At 38.0% G+C, this 19,238-nt stretch overlaps 1 protein-coding gene across 2 annotated transcripts; it reads right to left on the bottom strand.

Moving 5' to 3' along the window:
• Nucleotides 1-3,731: 3,731 nt before the first annotated feature.
• Nucleotides 3,732-11,613, bottom strand: TAC1 (tachykinin precursor 1). Of its 2 annotated transcripts, XM_065939285.1 has the most exons (7): nt 11,528-11,613; nt 10,992-11,123; nt 9,854-9,950; nt 9,345-9,389; nt 8,847-8,870; nt 7,255-7,308; nt 3,732-3,781 (listed from the first exon to the last, which is right to left on the bottom strand). In XM_065939285.1, exons 2-7 carry the CDS (start codon nt 11,112-11,114, stop codon nt 3,732-3,734), a joined length of 393 nt encoding a protein of 130 aa, XP_065795357.1. In that variant the 5' UTR covers nt 11,115-11,123; nt 11,528-11,613. The 2 variants fall into 2 exon arrangements, with proteins under 2 accessions (XP_065795357.1, XP_065795358.1); XM_065939286.1 differs by lacking the exon at nt 9,345-9,389.
• Nucleotides 11,614-19,238: the final 7,625 nt, after the last annotated feature.

Here is a 19,238-nt window from a genome sequence, read left to right as displayed (position 1 = left end):
GTGCTCATTTCTGGGGTTGACACCTTCCTCTGCAACCTCTGCATTTTCCTGACAGGGCTGTGGTTTTCCTGTGCTTTCTTTTCCAGAAATCTGGTCCTTCTGGACAATTTCTGGGTTCACCAAAAGTCCTTATTCTGTTTTTCACAAATCCCAATGTATTTATTAATTTCTTGTAAAAATGCAGGTATCTTTTAAAAAATGCTTATAATGATTTGGTGTTAAAAGGGGAGGTTTCAGCATGTGCTCAAGTTGAAATAAGATTAATTTTGTTTGTTTCTTTGGATGGAGCCACATGAAGCTGTATCCTTGGGGAGTAGAATTGGTGTTCAGAGAAGGACTTTTATTTTTACTCTCTTCATTTCTCTATTTGAATTTCTGCTTATGAATTTTCTTTTGATTCAAAATAATGAAGTACTTGGGCTTCCCTGGTGGCTCAAGTGGAAAAGAATCTGCCTGCAGTACAGAACACCTGGGTTTGATCCCTCGATTGGGATGATCCCTGGAGAAGGAAATGGCAACCTGCTCCAATATTCTTGCCTGGAGAATTTCATGGATAGAGAAGCCTAGCGAGCTACAGTCCATGGGGTCACAAAGAGTCGGACAAGCTGAGTGACCTTCACTTTCACTAATGAAGTACTTGGTGTATTGGGCATCTTATCTTCCCTTTCTACCTCCCAATGTGCTCACCAGCTTTCTCCAGCTGCTATGGTGCCCTATCTGTGCAGCTTTCCAGTGGGCACAGTATGCAGAGTTCCAAAACCTCTGTTTTCCAGGTGGGTTTGCCCAATGGAAGTACCAGGAGCAGATCAGACAGGAAGAGGAGGGTGAGGTTGGGGCACATAGTCACTGATCACCTCACTCTCTTCTTCCTCACACCCCCGTGTTGACTGTTCTGTGTCTGTTTGTCTTCCTATGAAGAAAACAGCCACCAGCTGACCCTTGGTGCATAGAGACCCTTACTTCCTCATCTTGATCCTTTAGGCCCAGGGGTCGTAGTGGTTGCAAGGATGCTAGCCTGGAGACCACATTCCGTTGCTGCCTTCTCTACATCCTGCCCACACCTTTGTGACTCAGCTTGAGCATCATTTATTTTTACCCTGGATCCTGACCAAAACAGAACCCCAAAAACAAACCTCAAACCAAAGCAATAAAGTATTCAGGTAACTTTGCTATTCAGATTGATCTTGTTGCTGTTTTGTAACAGAGTAAACATATTTTAGAAAGAATATAGGTGAAGAAAACTCATTTTGGTTGAAGAAAGTATGCCACAGAGGGGAAGTAATAGTAAATATTTTATGAGTACAAACTTCAAGCTGAATCTGTCTCTTTCCTGCTCAGCTGTTGCTAGGTTCCTGGGCCTGGAGGGAGAGCAGGCAGGAGTGCAGACTGTCTGATGGGGGTCTTCACCCAGCACCGTGAGATCCTGCTGCTTAGACTTACAGAATCTCAGAGAGCGAAGGGCCGTGGGGGCTGTCTGGCCCATTGATGCACAGCACAAAGAGCCACTCAATTTGTGAAGCAGTTCTAGATCTAACTTGTGTGGTAACTGTTTAGAATCGACCCCCCCGTGCTGCTGCTGCTTCCGTGTGTCTACAAAAAGCATTTATTGACTATAATATAGTGCTAATTTTCTCTCTGGGGATTTTGAACAATAGCTAATAATGGCAGCAGGTAACATTCACAGAATGCTCACAGTATGCCGGAGATCATGCTCAAAGCCTGACACGCATCATGTCCCGTGACCCTCCCCTAGACGCCATACGGCTACTGTCTGTGCAGAGTGCAGGATCCTAGTTGGTGGCATCACTCACTAGTCCAGTTTTACTAATAAGGAAAATAAGGCAGAAAGAAGTTAAGGGACTTGCCCCTCATCACACAGCTGTTAAGTAATGGAGTAGTTTGACTCTGAACCCCACAGTCTTATCCATTACATGATTCCTTCCTGTTAGAACATCTATGCAAAAATATATACGAACATACAATGCAGAAATACTGCCGTGTGCCTAACAATATAGCAGATATGTTGTTCTATGTCACTGAACACAATAATGCCATTTTAACTGATGCCATAATTTTCAGTTGTGTCAATATTTAAAATTTTTCAGTTTGTTTAATCAATCTCATTGTTAGATATTAGTTTGCTCTGCTATTTTGGCCTTGTAATTCCCTTCTAATCCTGACTCCTCTCATATCATAATCTCTTACCTCAACATTTCCTTGAGCTTCGTATCCTCAACTGTAAAGTGATGATCATAATATAATCTGTATTATTTAAATATGTAGTAAGCTCAAATACTCAAAAAAAATAAATATGTAGTAAGGAAAATCAGTTCATTGGAGTTTTTTTGAACAAATTATTCATTTAAAGATATAAAGGTTAAAATATGCTTTAGCACTCATGTCTCACAAATGGTTTTAACATTGATCAAAAACAGTCACTAGTCCAGAAAAAACTCACAGAATTTTATTTTACTGAGCAATGCTTGTCCTGAGTTATTTTACCACTTGCCAGTATTTAACACTGTGCAATCAGAAAGGCACTTGGCAATCCTTCGCTCAAATATACACACAAGAGCTTTCCTCTAGTATTTCTGATACATGTGCTTCTGCTGGAGTGTTAGTGGCACTAGTAATTCACAGGCAGTTCTTAGAAATGTAAGAGAGGGGCTGTATCTATCTTTGTTATGGGGGCGATGCCATATTATCAGCTCCCTACCTTTCTGCATCTTCCAGAGGCCTTTGTGAGAGTTTGGTTTAGTGTCTTAATTCTAGTGAGACTCCAACACTGGTGCACTTCTCCCTGGGCTTTAAGGAGGGCTGAAATAGCTCATGTTTTACTCAACAAGGAAATAATCAGTAAAATGCATCTTTAAAGTAGATGGTTGCTCTACTTGTAAGAGGGAATCATAAGCACGTGTAAACAGAACTGAGCCTTTACTCTTTGGGTACCAGAATGTAATTGTTTTCTCCATGAATGATCCTGTGCCAATGACTGAACAACAAGTGCATATGTGTGGGAAAGAGAAACTGTGATTACATTTAGTCATTTTCCTTAAGAAAGAGAAATTTAGTAGCTTTATGTTTCATTATTTTAAAGCCAAAACAGGTTGGAACATATCTCATCCACTAAAAGAAAGGCTGCCAACTAGACATAAAGATTAATGAAAGAATAAGACCCAATTTAAGATACTTTTTCTTTTATTTAAAATGTTAACCATCACGACACATTGTACAATAAAATAAAGATCTTAGAATCACAGTAAAACTTTTTAAACATCTCTATGTAGTCACGAAACATGAAACATGCTGCAGGGATACAAACACAGTTTGATACCAACTCTCAGCACATTTTCACCATGAAAACAAATGGAGAAGCACAGCCTATATGTGAATTTCGTTTCCTTAGTAGTAGCTGATGTGACTGCTTCCAAGAAACAGAAATGATTCCTTTCTTTGGAGACTATATCTTTAATAGGTTTTTACAACTTCATTGAACACTGTGCTTTGTTGAGAAATTACCACTGATTTCTGCTTCTGACTGAGTTGTCATATTAGAATTACAACATATTTTTTTATAACATATATTGCCACAATATGAAAAATAAATACTTTTTGAGTTTTAAACTCAAACAACAATTATTAAATAAATAATTATTCCTCATACTGCATGTCTCATTTTACCTTTCCTTGACCACTGACACAAATGAAGCTCAATAAATATGTTAGGTAGTCTATTTACGTCTTCTTTCATAATCCTGCATCACACTCCTTTCATAAGCCACTGAGAACAAAGAGAAGGTAAAGGGTTTGTTAAGAGGGTCACTGACACAGATAAACAAAGTTCAAGGCATAGGAAATTTATTTTAAACTCATTACTTTATCCCTCTGTTGAAGTATTTCTAAGAGTCTTATTTGTGCATCTTCTATTCAGGTCTCAGTCTTTATCCTGATTGACAGTGATCTATCCACAGAATTCTTGGTTATTTTGGTCATCCTTGACTTGATGCCCTCAAAGTGTACTTCCACAATATATTGCAATATTGATTCTCCATACCTTTCTCAAGCAGTGACAGACACCTTGGTGATTTACAGAAAGGACAGTTCCTAAAGTAAACAGGAATAGTAGGAGGATGAAAGCAAAATGTGGGACTTTTATTCCAGGATATAGTCAACCAACTATATATAGGTCATGGGCCAAATCCAGTCCAAATCCATCTTTTCTTGTCAATAACATTTTATTGGAAGATGGCCACACCCATTCATTTATGCATTGTCTTTGTCTAAGTTAGTTAAGTGTTAGTTGCTCAGTCATGTCTGACTATAGCCCACTAAGCTCCTCTGCCCATGGAGTTCTCCAGGCAAGAATATTGGAGTGGGTAGCCATTCCCTTCTCCAGATGTCTTTGCCTACTTTAACATTAAAATGGCAGATCTGAGTAGTTGCTCCGGAGACTGCATGGTTCACGCAGTCTAAAATATTTACCATCTGACTGTTTACAGAAAAGGTTTGCTGATTTCTGGTATGTGGTGGTGGTGGTTTAGTTGTTAAGTCCTGTCTCATTCTTGTGACTTCATGGACTGTAGCCTGCCAGGCTCCTCTGTCCATGGGATTTCCCGAGCAAGAATACTGGAGTGGGTTGCCATTTCCTTCTCCAGGGGATTTTCCTGACGCAGGGGTAGAACTCATGTTTCCTGCATTGGAGGCAGATTCTTTAGCACTGAGGCACCAGGATAGGGGTACCTAATAGTGTGAAGGTTTCTTCCTGTCCTCTGGATTCCTTCCAATGACAGACTGTCCATGAGACTAAAAACAATCTCATTGTCTGTAAGTAGGGTAATTGTACCATCTATATATAACATAGTTTAACTTATCTCCTAGCACCCTAAATGGCCTGTGAAAGATTAATCACTGTTTCCAAAGGTATTTAACATAGAGCTAGCAAGTAATTTAAGTTACTTTGACTATCTGGAAAGAAAAAAGCACCAAATTATATTATTATATGAAACATAATTTCAAAGGGGTCTGTAGCCACAAAAGAATAAGGATCAAATTGTTGTGATTAAAATACTTATGTCCATTTTTCATTATTTTAGCTAATACTTTATACACTTAGATTTACATGATAAATGATTTTTAAAACTACTGCACTTTTAAAAATTCAGTATGCATGTATAAAATACTTGAAATAGAAAGAACTGTGAAAGACATCAGGAATCATAAATGCCACTCTAAGCAATTTTCTCGGTGAGAAGGGTTTGCTGAAAGAGAAGGTAGATAAAGGCTCCAGTGCTGTCGCTTCCCACCTTTACCACCGAGCAGATGCTCCTTGGTGTACAGCATTTACTTAAGTGAGGTCAGCAATAAGCTGAATGTTTTTAATAGTGTACATGTCAAACATGTACAAAGCCGACAATCGTTCGTAATATAATTCTATTCCTCAGAAAAGGGAGGTGAATGCTAATGTAAACTGACCAAAGACAGATTAGTGATCAAGCCAGAAAACAATGTCTTAATTGGAAGCAAAGTTCTTACGTGGTCCTTGAACCCTCTAAAACCGTAAATATTTGTGTGTATGAACTGATGAGGGTTTCCCTGGGAAGGTGGTTTCTAGGTTTGTCAGATTGTCAAAGGTCTTTGCCACAACAGGGTGAGGATCAGATGGCTGTAGAAGGTCATAGACACTATGATAACCTTGCCTCAACTAATTATATGCCAAGGTACCTGATTGGTTATAGATTACATGTTTGCCCATGTTTTCCTTTGATATTTTCTTAACTAAAATGGAGGAGCAAAGATTTAGTCATAGATTGCTTGTGATTCATACAATGATTCTATTTAATACTATCTATAATTATATTACTATTTTAAGTACTTTTAATAGCATCTAATTTGTTCTAAATTGCACATATCTATATTATTTGTAAAGTTAAGCATGTTCTGAAACCTGCATCAGTTCTGAAAATGAAAAGTTGATGACTGGCATGGTTTCAAGAAAACCACAGGTATATAAGGGCTAGTGTACACTTCTGATACATATAACGCCAATGTGGTTTAAACTTATATTCCATTTCCAAAAGCTGGAAGATAATACATAGCAATAAAACAATTTTAGTGTTTCATTATGTACATTCACAACTTCTTTAAAATTGAGAACCCTCCAAATTACTGAAGTAGTATCTAAATTTAGAAGATAGAGAACCAATATACAGGCTAAAATACCTCATTTTTGCTTGACTTTTTCAGATTAGTTAAGTCAGCACATTTTAGTCAGAGATTTTCAGGAAACTGGAAATACTCTAAATGGGTAAGATGGGTGATGATTAATTTCTAATTAATTACATGATTAGTATTTTAATTCTAATTTCACTGAAGGTAAAAAGAGAATTTGAATAGCTTTCCCAGGAAAAATAACCTATGGATTATAAGACCTGAATGAGCATAACAGAATATCAGTCTCTAGGAAAATGATATAGGGGTTATTTAACCTTGAAAATACTATGATGAATGAGTTAAGAAATGAGTTTTCAGATCTATACACATGGCATTTACATACAATATAGAAATTAAAGAAAAGAAAGGAAATATGCAGCCTTTATATCAAGTGAAACAATTGTTCAGAATTAAACTGGGTTATGAAGAGAACTGTAGCACTCCTTCTCTTTAAGGGTTTTATAGCCAGGACTGATTATAACCCTCTAGGATAATTTGATGGTTTCCCTTTTTAAGGCACTGGAATGGACTATGTTACTCTCCTAGTGTTAAACATTCATCAGGAGGCATAGAGTATGAGCTATTATAATTTCATAAAGAGCAAGTGATTTGTAAAAATGGATTTGTTTTTGTTTATTTCTGTGTTAGAAGACTGTCAGATTTAACCTTTTGTAAGACTTTCTAATTAGCTTGGTTTTAATCCCCCCCTCCACCTTCCCCACCCCTCTTAGTTCAGTAAGGTAAAGTGTAGTTTATCAAACAGATATAAGGGAAAGGATATTGGACTAGCTCAAAGATTCAGGCTAGGTAATGACTAACAGGGGAAGACACTGGGAGTTTGAGAAAGAGACTGATGTTGTGGTATTAGTTCACTCAATCAGCTATAAATCCATTCTTGGATCTATTTATTGCAATTAGACTTTTTCAACATAAGTACTCATTTTAATTTTATTATTCCTGTTTAATAGTTTGAAAAGGATGCCTTAGAGAAAGCAGAAGTAGATTTAAGATACTGTTTATGTCCAGTCATGGTTTTATACATACCAGAATTTAAAGCTCTTTTGCCCATTAGTCCAACAAAGGAATCTGTTTTATGCCCTGGAAAAATACATTTAGGGGTATTTTAATATGTATATATCTGAGGAAATAAACTGTTATAACTAGTACCAAGAAAAGCAAGCTTCCAAATATATGCCTATATAATAAATGCATAACTATTGCAAGTTTTGGTGAGCCTGAAGAAATAAAGACTCCCAGTAAGTCTTAGTAAATAAAATAATACAATGAAGGCACTTTTCTCAATTCTATATCTAAATATTAGCAAGTACACTTTATTCATATTCTATTTTATGTGTTTTATGAAATGCTTTAAATATTGTTGCTATTTGAGCAAGCTTTGATTTTCAGGAAGTCAACTTCACATATATGTGATAGAAATATCCTCATATTACTGAATATATTTCTCAGGAAACTAAAGTTTAGTTAAATCAGAGTCCTATACTTAATAATTATAAATTTCTAAAGGTCATTATTTCTATTTTACTGGATTAAACAAATATTTCCTTTGGAAAAAGTATGCTTTGAATTAACAGTTCATTTATTTTCATCACATAGAATTTTGCTATATATAATTTCTTTGAAGGTAAAATCCTGAGAAAATAAATATGAATAAAATTTATTTATTTTCCAAGATGAAACCTTTAGGAAGGATTATTATTTTAACTCTACTGGTAGAATGTCTCTTGGTTTATACTACATTAGCTTGGTTTATACTACATGGCTGCTATCTTAGTGTGGCTTGCTCTGCCCTCAATGAGCCAGAATCCAAGTTGGATTGGACCTTGGGCTAAGTAAGTGTGATTAAGATGATCCCTGGGACTTTCTGCAACCCTGGTTCCATTAACTAGGAGACTGTGATCTAATGACTGTCAAGTGCCACAATTCTGCCATCTTTGCTGCCATAAGAATGTCTCACTATGCTTGGAAAGACAGGTCTCCCATCCCATCATGGGATCACAAAACTATTGATACATTTCTATCTTTACTTTAGTACGGATTCTCTACTCAGACATTCACTTCATTTTAACTGACTGCTGGATTACACTAATAAATTATGTCAACGTGGAATCCAACATACTAAAATGAACTCAGAGGTGCCTGTAAATGCTTCAATTTTTGTTTTTGCTTTTGTTTTTGCAGTGGAAGTGGCAGGGTGAAAATGAGGGAAGAGGAATGTGTGATGGATTTTTACCCCTAGGATTGAGATTCTTACCTAAAACTAACAATTTATATGAATTAAAGGATTCCTCTTTCCTTCCCTTTTTTCCCTCCTGTTTTCTTTCTTTAGCAGTTTAAAATAACAACAAATATTTATTATCTCAGTTTCTGTGGGTCAGGAATTCAACAACAGTTTAGCTGGGAGCTAAAGGATTTTTAATGGTAGGTATGATATGTTTAAACAACAGAACTTTAAACAATTATGTTCTGGATGTAATATGAGTCTCATCGAATCTTAAATCATGTTAATTAAAAAGATCAAGTCCTACATTACAACAGAAAATTAGATATTATATAAAATGGAATTCAATATAATTTATATTTGCACTTGATAAATGTCAAAATAATTTGGAACTTACTTTTGTGAGAAAGCTGGCCATGTCCTATAGAAAGAAAGATAAAATTAGCAAACAATAGATTTGTTTAAAAGGAGCTACATTTTTAAAAAGAATTATAAAGCAAATTGATTTTTAAAATAATGCAACATTTCTCATTCATGTACTATCTGAAGAATATAGCAGAACCATAAATGCTAGCCAAATTATTAATAATAAAAGCAATGTTTTAGCAAAAGGAATAGTTTCAATTGGTTTACATGGGCCACAGATTCAAACTGAGGTCTGTGAGACTTCTGAGGTCTGCTAATAACTGCCTGGGCATACCACGTCTCTTGTTTTCTTATGAGAGACATGTATTCATGGTCCATCACCTCTGATTCTCAGTAGAGAGAGAGCAAACACATCTCTTCAATTCAACAGACATTATCAAGAATCTGTATTTGAGTCCACAAAAGGTTTTCTTCCTTTTCACACATGTGCATTCATAATAGTAAAATAAAGATTTATAGAAATGTTTACCATAAAGGGCCTTTAACAGGGCCACTTGCTTTTCAATTGAGGAATCTGACAAGAGACAAATTGACGTTAACCACACATTCCACTGATGGTATGATGAATTCAAGGAATTCCTTTTCTATCAGAAGACACTGGCAGCTGAATCTCCTCCAACCCCAGTAATCTAAAGTCAGTTTCCACCAGCTCTGAGAACCTACTGAGAACCCTGACTCTTCCTGTTGCTTGCCAGTTTGAATCCTTGGGCAAGGAAGCACTCAGCTAAGGCTGCTTCCTGTTCTTGGTGGTTCAGATGGATCTCCCTCCCTCCGTGGGCACCTGTGCATCAGTGAGGTGAGGGCGAACGTCGCGCCGCAGGAGATATACCCCTTTGAGACTGGAACTCTCTGCTCATAGAGCCAGAGAGACGGGGTGCTCTGAGCAAGAGCTAAGAGACGTGGGGGGGGGGGGTGGGGTGGGGGGAGTGTATGTGTGTGATTTGCCCAGAAAGGCAGAGAGGGACGAGCCCATCTCACCAGCATCCCGTTTGCCCATCAATCCAAAGAACTGTTGAGGCTTGGGTCTCCGGGCGATTCTCTGCAGAAGATGCTCAAAAGGTTCCGGCATTTCCTCCTAGAGGAAAAACACACGGACTAACGGGCTTGAAGGCAACCAGTTCGAGGCACTGGGAATCCGGAGTGCGTTCCAGCCTTGGGCAAATTCTGGCGGTGGGGCCAGGCCAGGAGTAGAGAACCAGCTCCGAGGAGAGAGGAAGCCGAGCTTCCTCAAGCCTGGGCGCTCCCGCTCCCCACCCCTCCCCTCCCAGGCGGTGTCCCGCACCTCCGCCTTGCGCTAGCCCAGCCTTGCCACCAGCCGGACGCGCAGTGCCTCCACGCCCCGCTTTCGGTTCTTTGCTCCCAGCACCCGGACCCTCATTCAGCTGCCGCTCAGCTACCGGACTTTGTGTCATCTCAAGCGCTGGCTTCGGCGACCTATCAACGCCCTAAATGCACACAGGTGTGTGTGGCGGGGGAGGGGAGGGACTGGCCGGCGGTGGTAGGTAAGGGGACAGCGCTTTACAGGCGACTAGCAGTGAGTGATCCTCACTGTTCCTGCTGCGTGTGGGTCCCTCGCGCAAACAGCCTGCGAGCAATCTAAAGGAAAACTTGCGGCTGTGTCTTCAGGTCAGTAAAATAAAAGTCAAGGCCGGAAGTTAGCTTCCCACCCACCTGCGCCTCTCCAGGCCCCCAGCAACTGGCCACTTGCCCCTGCTTTTGCCTGCGTCGGACGCGCTCTCCTCTGTCCCTGTCCAGCGTTTCCAAACGCCAGGCCCTTGCAGCGGGACTAGTCCCCGAAATCCGCGTTACCAGGGGATGAAACCTTGTGAGGTTTCCAGTCTTGTGAGGATCCCGGGATCCTTAGGGAGGGTATTATTCCTCCAGAGAGTTCCGGAGACCCGACGATGCAGAGGAAACTTGGTTCTTGTTTGCGGGACCCAGGGGAATGACGTTCCTTTACAAGCCCTCGCAGCGCGCCCCACTGCCTCTGGTTGTGATCTCGGAGCCCGCTAGGGTAACTAGGGTGCTGTCGCTGGGGGTGATGGTGGGATGGTGGTAAGTGACAGCTCCTAAACCCGTGAAGAAGGGCGCAGGCCAACTAGGGACCGGGTCTCACCTTGATCTGGTCGCTGTCGGACCAGTCGGACCAATAATTGAGATCATCGTTGGCTCCGATTTCTTCTGCAGAAAACTGAGTGGAGACGAGAAAAATAACTGCCAAGGCCACGAGGATTTTCATGTTGGATTTCTGGGAAGGGTAGGGAGAAGAGGCAGAGGAGAAAAAAAAAAAAAAAAGAATTTTTGATCCCATGACAGAACTCAGGGCCGATTGAAACAAGACAAGCCGCCTAAAGGGCTAAAGTCCTGCATGTGCACGTTAGGAAAGAAAATCAAGCCCTAAAATCTTCTCAAATTCCCTTCTTCCCCAAATCCCCAGCTTCCAACCACCAAGCCATACCTTCAAGCCAGGAGGCTCTGCGGGTGGAAGACAAGGAGGGACAAAACACTTGGGATGCCCGTTTCCTCGCAGACCCCCAGTGGTCCCCCGGCTGTTTCCCCGCTGTCCGCAGCAGCCGCCGATCCAGCCCTGCTAGACGCCGCCTCGGAGCGGTGCGCGGGGTGGAAAGCGCGCAGTACAGCGCGGACACTTACCGCGGCTGACCCGCCCGGGGGTTCCTCTGCCGGTCTGAGCACTCGCCGGGCGCTGCGCACTCTCGGTTGCAGCAACGATGGAGGAGGTCAGCAGCGCGCTCTTTTGCCGGCTGGCTGCCGCGCGGTATTTATCACAGGCTCGCCGAGTCTCCGGACCCACGTGACACGCTCCCCACGCGACTTTCTGCTCAATATTTAATTAACCGCCTCCTCTCCTTTCGCTTGCGTCTGATTGAGAGTTTCCGAGACGGTAATCCGTCGGTGCGCATAACATCTGGACCCAATTGGGTTCGAAATGACGCAATTATAGGAATATCGAGTTCTTGCCATCCAATACGCAGCGGCCTGTCTTCTTCCGTCTGCATATCTGACGCCCCCTCCCCTCTTTCTTCGGATCGAGGATCCATGACACCTGAGATTACTCATCCAAGCAAAGTGACTCATTCCTCGGACTTAGGCAACTATTTCGTGCCTTGAGAGGATAAGTTGCACTTCTAAGGATGGCCAAATAACTTCAGATGTTAAAATATTGTCGGAAATCAGGCTAAGAAAGGAGAACTTCAGATGGGGGTGGGGCGCATTTTCCCCCTATTTCCGTCTGCAGAGTATCTTAAGTGTTTCTGAGATACAGCATCTTTCTGTGAGCAGAACAACCTTCTCTCAAATCAACTAGAATACTGGCGTTTTTTTTCAGTAATACAAAGAGACTTTCCAGTCCCATAGGATTTCAAAGGATGAAAGCAGATTTATTTTACGTTTTGGAGACAGGGGCATTTAAACGTGGCATTGAACGAAGAGCTTTCCTATCAGTGCCGTTTTAGGATCACTTTTGTTCCAAGCTAGCTCTAGTTACCTGCGAGAAACCTCTAAGAGATGTACAGGCTCCTTCCTGTTTGTCACTAAAGGTCTCTTAAGATCCTTCATAGATTTCTCGTGTGTGTAATAAGTGTAGTGAAGGTGTTAATTGGACAGTCGTTATCAATACAAGGCTGTTAGGCAAATAGCTTCTGTACAGATATCACAGGTTTTTATGAGCCCATGGTTTGCCTTGTAGACTAAATGACTGTTGCATCTGGGGTGGTGCTGTGTTCTCCTCTTTCCTTAGTAAATACTATGTTTTCCAGTTGATTCTGATGTTCTTAGTATAGTGCATAAAGGAAATAATTTATTGCAACTGACTTAAAGTCACAAGTTTTTCTCTAATATTTGTTGTTCTTCCTTAAGTAACCCTGATGTTTGAATTTTTCTGTGTCTATGTCATTTCTTTATGCCTAGCCTTACAACAGGAGGCATTCTATTCTTTCTCTTTATAATTTTTTATATGGAAAATTATAAACTTGTACAAAAGTAAAGAATCATCCACTTGAAACAATTTGCAAGTTTCACTTTGTGTTTCCCCACAACTCAGATTATTTCAAAGCAAATCTCAGACATAATTTCAACTCTAAATATTTTGTCATGTCTATAGAAAGGATAAAAAAATAAAAGAACTATGCTACTATTCCACCTAAAAGCAACATAAAATAATTCTGTATATTAATGTCCAGTGTTCAAATAGTCCTCATTGTTTTATGGGTCCCTCCCCCATACACTTTACTAGTTGAAATCAGAATTGTAACGAAGTTTATAAATTGCAATTAGTTCACATATCTCTTAAATCTTCCCTGATCTTTGGTCCTCTCTCTCTATTTTATGGATAAGAACTGCTCAGGGTAGTGTCCTGAGTTTGGGAGTTTGCCGATTGCCTCCTAATGATTTCTTTTAACTTGTTCCTCTGTTCTATTGCCAGTTAATTGGTATTTGTATCTAGAAGTTTAATGTCATCTTGGTTCACTTTTTTTGACAAAGTTACTCTGCATGTGTTGTTAGGAAGCACATATATCTGGTTGTTTCTCCTTTTGAGTTAGCAGCTGTTGCTGACCATTTTGGATCCATTGACTTAGTTGTACTTTCAAAATAGTGTTACTATGATTTTGTCATTCATTTTTTATTATTCAACCTATTCCTTCCATATAAAATTTTTTCTCAACAATTATGTAGTTACTCTAAGATATGGCTAATATAGGAAAGATAGCATAAGTACTTGATTACTTCCTTTTACCAGTTATTAAAATAATGAGTTGGTAAATTAATACATTCAAATATGGCCCTCCACCCTCCAAATTTAATATCATTATGACCTCATTTATTTAAATACAATTGAAGTATTTCCATTCTTCAAAGAAAAATAGAAGGCCTCCTTTTTTTATTTTTAAAAATTTACTTATTTATTTTAATTGGAGGCTAATTACTTCACAATATCATAGTGGTTCCTGCCATACATTGAAATGAATCAGTCATGGGTGTACGTGTGTTCCCCATCCTGAACCCCCCTCCCACCTCCCTCCTGGCATCCCATCCCTCAGGGTTGTCTCAGTGACTGAGTTTGAGTGCCCTGTTTCAAGCATGGAACTTGGACCAGTGATCTATTTCACATAAGGTAATATACATGTTTTAATGCTATTCTCTCCAATCATCCAACCCTCACCTTCTCCCACATAGTCCAAAAGTCTGTTCTTTATATCTGTATCTCTTTTGCTGTCTCACGAACAGGGTCATCATTACCATCTTTCTAAATTCCACATATATATCATTAATATACTGTATTGCTATTTTTCTTTTTGAGTTACTTCACTCTGTATAATAGGCTCCAGTTTCATCCACCTCATTAGAACTGATTCAAATGCATTCTTTTTAATGGCTGAGTAATATTCCATTGTGTATATGTACCACAGCTTTCTTATCCATTCATCTGCCAATGGACATATAGGTTGCTTCCATGTCCTGGCAATTATAAACAGTGCTGCAATGAACATTGGCGTACATGTGTCTCTTTCAGATCTGGCTTCCTTGGTGTGAATGCCCAGAAGTGGGCTTGCTGGGTCATATGGCAGTTCTATTTCCAGTTTTTAAAGGAATCTCCACATTGTTCTCCATAGTGGCTGTACTAGTTTGCATTCCCACCAACAGTGTGAGAGGGTTCCCTTTTCTCCACACCCTCTCTAGCATTTATTGCTTGTAGACTTTTGGATAGCCATTCTGACTGGTGTGAGATGGTACCTCAGTGTAGTTTTGATTTGCATTTCTCTGATAATGAGTGATGTTGAGCATCTTTTCATGTGTTCGTTAGCCATCTGTATGTCTTCTTTGGAGAAATGCCTGTTTAGTACTTTGGCCCATTTTTTGATTGGGTTGTTTATTTTTCTGGAATTGAGCTACATGAGCTGCTTGTATATTTTTGAGATTAATTCTTTGTCAGTTGCTTCATTTGCTATTATTTTCTCCCATTCTGAAGGCTGTCTTTTCACCTTGCTTATAGTTTCCTTTGTTGTGCAAAAGCTTTTAAGTTTAATTAGGTCCCATTTGTATATTTTTGCTTTTATTTCCATTACTCTAGGAGGTGGGTCATAGAGGATCCTGCTGTGATTTATGTCAGAGTGTTTTGCCTATGTTTTCCTCTAGGAGTTTTATAGTTTCTGGTCTTACATTTAGATCTTTAGTTCATTTTGAGTTTATTTTTGTGTATGGTGTTAGAAAGTGTTCTAGTTTCATTCTTTTACAAGTGGTTGATCAGTTTTCCAAGCACCACTTGTTAAAGAGATTGTCCTTTCTCCATTGTATATTCTTGCCTCTTTGTCAAAGATAGGGTATCCATAGGTGTGTGGATTTATCTCTGGGCTTTCTGTGTTGTTCCATTGATATATATTTCTGTCTTTATGCCAGTACCATACTGTCTTGGTGACTGTAGCTTTGTAGTATAGTCTGAAGTCAGGCAGGTGGATTCCTCCTGTTCCATTCTTCTTTCTCAAGATTGCTTTGACTATTCGAGGTTTTTTGTATTTCCATACAAACTGTGAAATTATTTGTTCTAGTTCTGTGGAAAATACTATTGGTAGCTTGACAGGGACTGCATTGAATCTATCGATTGCTTTTGGTAGTATATTCATTTTCACTATATTCATTCTTCCAATCCATGAACATGGTATATCTCTCCATCTATTTGTGTCAGCTTTGATTTCTTTCACCAGTGTTTTATAGTTTTCTATATATAGGTCTCTTGTTTCTTCAGGTAGATTTATTCCTAAATGTTTTATTCTTTTCATTGCAATGGTGAATGGAATTGTTTCCTTAATTTCTCTTTCTGTTTTCTCATTGTTAGTGTATAGGAATGTAAGGGATTTCTGTGTATTAATTTTATATCCTGCAACTTTACTATATTCTGTGATTAGCTCTAGTAATTTTCTGGTAGAGTCTTTAGGATTTTCTATGTAGAGGATCATGTCATCTGCAACTAATGAGAGTTTTACTTCTTCTTTTCCCATCTGGATTCCTTTTATTTCTTTTTCTTCTCTGATTGCTGTTGCTAAATCTTCCAAAACTATGTTGACTAGTAGTGGTGAGAGTGGGCACCCTTGTCTTGTTGCTGACTTTATGGGGAAAGCTTTCAATTTTTCGCTATTGAAGATAATGTTTCCTGTGGGTTTATCATATATGGTTTTTATTATGCTGAGGTATGTTACTTCTATGCCTGCTTTCTGTAGAGTTTTTTTTTTTTCTCATAAATGGGTGCTGAATTTTGTCAAAGACTTTCTCTGCATCTATTGAGATAATCATATGGATTTTATCTTTCAATTTGTTAATGTGGTGTATCACATTGATTGATTTCTGAATATTGAAGAATGCTTGCATCCCTGGGATAAAGCTCACTTGGTCATGATCTTTTTAATATGTTGTTGGATTCTGTTTGCTAAAATTTGTTGAGGAATTTTGCATCAATGTTCATCAGTGATATTGGCCTGTAGTTTTCTTTTTTTGTGGCATCTTTGTCTGGTTTTGGTATTAGGGTGATGGTGGCCTCATAGAATGAGTTTGGCAGTTTACCTTCCTCTGCAACTTTCTGGAAGAGTTTGAGTAGGATAGGTGTTAGCTCTTCTCAAAATTTTTGGTAGATTTCACCTGTGAATCCATCTAGTCCTGGGCTTTTGTTTGTTGGAAGATTTTTGATTACAGTTTCGATTTCCATGCTTGTGATGGGTTGGTTAAGATTTTCTATTTCTTCCTGGTTCAGTTTTGAAAGGTTATACTTTTCTAAGAATTCATCCATTTCTTCCAAGTTGTCCATTTTACTGTCATATAGTTGCTGATAGTAGTCCCTTATGAGCCTTTGTATTTGTGTGTCATCTGTTGTGATTTTTCCATTTTCATTTCTAATTTGGTTGATTTGATTCTTCTCTCCTTTTTTCTTTGATAAGTCTGGCTAATAGTTTGTTGATTTTATTTATCTTCTCAAAGAACCAGCTTTTAGTTTGTTGATTTTTGCTATAGTCTCCTTTGTTTCTTTTTTCATTTATTTCTGCTTTGATTTTTGTGATTTTTTTCCCCTCCTACTAACCCTGAAGTTCTTCATTTCTTCTTTTTCTAGTTAGAAGCAGGGCTCCTTCTAATCAGTACTCAAATTATCCCTTTCCTGGCCAGAAGAAGAAAGGTGATCAGAAGGTGTCTTTTCAAATTGACTCCTGAGGTTTGATATGCCTTAAACAGGCTTTAATGGCTTTCTTGTTTTTAGTGAGATAGGATATTCCATTTTCAGGTTGTGTATTTCCTGCCTCAATCCTGCAATTTGAGGCAAACCTTGAATTTGCTTTTAAGGAACTCTTGTTTCTTTTGCATTAGAAATGAGAATTAGAGACCATAATCTAGGTATTAGGGGTGCACATTGCTATGAATTCTTCATTGTTTCAAGAGTTTTTCAATGAGTAGAACTGAAAATGTGTGTGTGTGTGTGTGTGTGTGTATGTTTAAAATCATGAATATATTCTGATGCTTTCTATTCCAATCAGGATACTATCAGGTCTTTCCTTAACGTTTTCATTTTTCCATCTTCCTTTCCATGCCAAAAAATCCCAGTTCTCAGTCACATCAACATCATTACTCAGTTGCTTTATCTCAATACATGAACCAACATAATCAATAATATGATTATTATAAACATACAAAGAGTTATTGCATTTTTAAAATCTTTAGATACACAGGGTATGTTCAGTCAATTTATTGTGTGTTAAAGTCATTTAAAACTTCTCTGTATGATTATGCTATCAACTCTAGTATACACAGATTCATTGCTCACTTTGCTCTTGAGTTTTAGGAATTGCTTTCATTAGAATTATGTAAAGTACATAGTTCTAAACTCAAATACTTGAAACACAGTATGTTCAAAGAAGTATAGTTTCAATCCCTGTTCCTTCATCCTCTTCCTTCTAGTAACTATTTCTTTTAGGGTTTTATTCTATCCTTTTATTATTTTTATTGTTGTTGTTATTATATTATAAGCAAATATGTATCATATCCCTCTCTGTTTTTTCATAACTAGAGTGGGGCATTTTAGATTATATATTTTTTCAGAGTTGCTGATGTGCTTTATGAAATAAACAGCTATTTCACAAATTCTTCCCTGTTAGCTCAATGTAACCAGGTGTATAACTCTGTTCAGATGCTGTATGTTGTATTAATAAATGTGCCACAGTACATTAAAAGAAAAAGCTATTTCATAGAATTGAGTAATAATAATAAGATAAAAATTTCCCACCTTTCTATGTCATTTGCTAGTTGCTAACTTAATGCTCCTAGTAAGGTCATGCACTTATTGATACACTTTCTCCTTGAACATTGCATGGTTTGGGCTATTTATATTCTTTATTTCTTTTATTTGGGATATTTATACTCTTTATTTTCCAACACACTGAATTTATTTAAAAATGTCCATTTCAGTAAAATACAGGTGCCTGTGAAGTAGAATGGTGAAAAAGTAAAAAGTAACAAATCAACTTTTGTGTTTTTAAATTAAAAACATACAGGAAAATGCAAACAAAAAATACTGCAATTCATTTTCTCATAAGCTAGAATAAAACAGTCAGCATCTTGATCTGCTGCTTGCAAGTTTTAAAGGGAAAAAAGTCACTTAATATTTTTTTGTAAAATAAGACATGTTCTTTATAAAAAATAAAGCAATGTAGAAAAGTACAATAATGTGTTTTAAAAAATTATCCCAAACTCAGAAATTGTCACTCGACCTTATTTGAATATATTTCTGTTCATATTATAAGTTGAAGAATGTAGCAGTGGTCAAAGAAATAAAAGTTATAAAAGTAGGATGAGTTCCTACTAGGAAGTATTGTTAATAAAAGATAGTTCCTTATATTTTATTTGACTTTAGCAGAAGATAAAAATGAAAAACATTTCTTCACCGCAAGGTATTTTTTCCATAAAAGAATCTATTAATGCTAAAAAAAAAAAAAAAAAAAGATTTAGAAATAAATTTAAGAGGCTAGAGGCTAATATGGAACATTTGAAAAAATAGATATTTGGAGAATATCTATTTATTTCTTTTTTTAAATGATGAGGGCATTAGCACTCAAACATTCTCCCATCTCCCTTACCCCCACCTCCTAATTTTTATAGTTATATTATTTTTTTAACATTATTCAAGTTTATAGCATTCACAATTATTTTTGCTGCTCTACTTTCATTAGTTGTCTTCTATTCATTCTATATTTAAACAGACTTATATTTACCACAGTTCTTTTAATTCAGCTTTGCCATTGTCAAGTTTCTTTTCACTCATCTTTTATTTGACTGGATGTTGCTGTCAAGCAATTTTTTTTTCCCCAAGAAG

The sequence above is a fragment of the Muntiacus reevesi genome, chromosome 6 (assembly GCF_963930625.1).
Source record: "Muntiacus reevesi chromosome 6, mMunRee1.1, whole genome shotgun sequence".
NCBI classification, from domain to species: domain Eukaryota; kingdom Metazoa; phylum Chordata; class Mammalia; order Artiodactyla; family Cervidae; genus Muntiacus; species Muntiacus reevesi.
The sequence above is the reverse complement of the archived record's forward strand: the minus strand, read 5'-3'. Positions and strand labels throughout refer to the sequence as shown.

What these genes read in the sequence shown, in the direction of transcription:
- TAC1 (XM_065939285.1), bottom strand. Translation starts at nt 11,114, where the DNA reads ATGAAAATCCTCGTGGCCTTGGCAGTTATTTTTCTCGTCTCCACTCAG. An exon ending in CCGACAGCGACCAGATCAAG is followed by an intron (nt 9,951 to 10,991) that starts GTGAGACCCGGT and finishes TTTTTCCTCTAG; the next exon opens with GAGGAAATGCCGGAACCTTT. An exon ending in CAAAAGAGCTTTAAATTCTG is followed by an intron (nt 3,782 to 7,254) that starts GTATGTATAAAA and finishes CTTTGTTCTCAG; the next exon opens with TGGCTTATGAAAGGAGTGTG.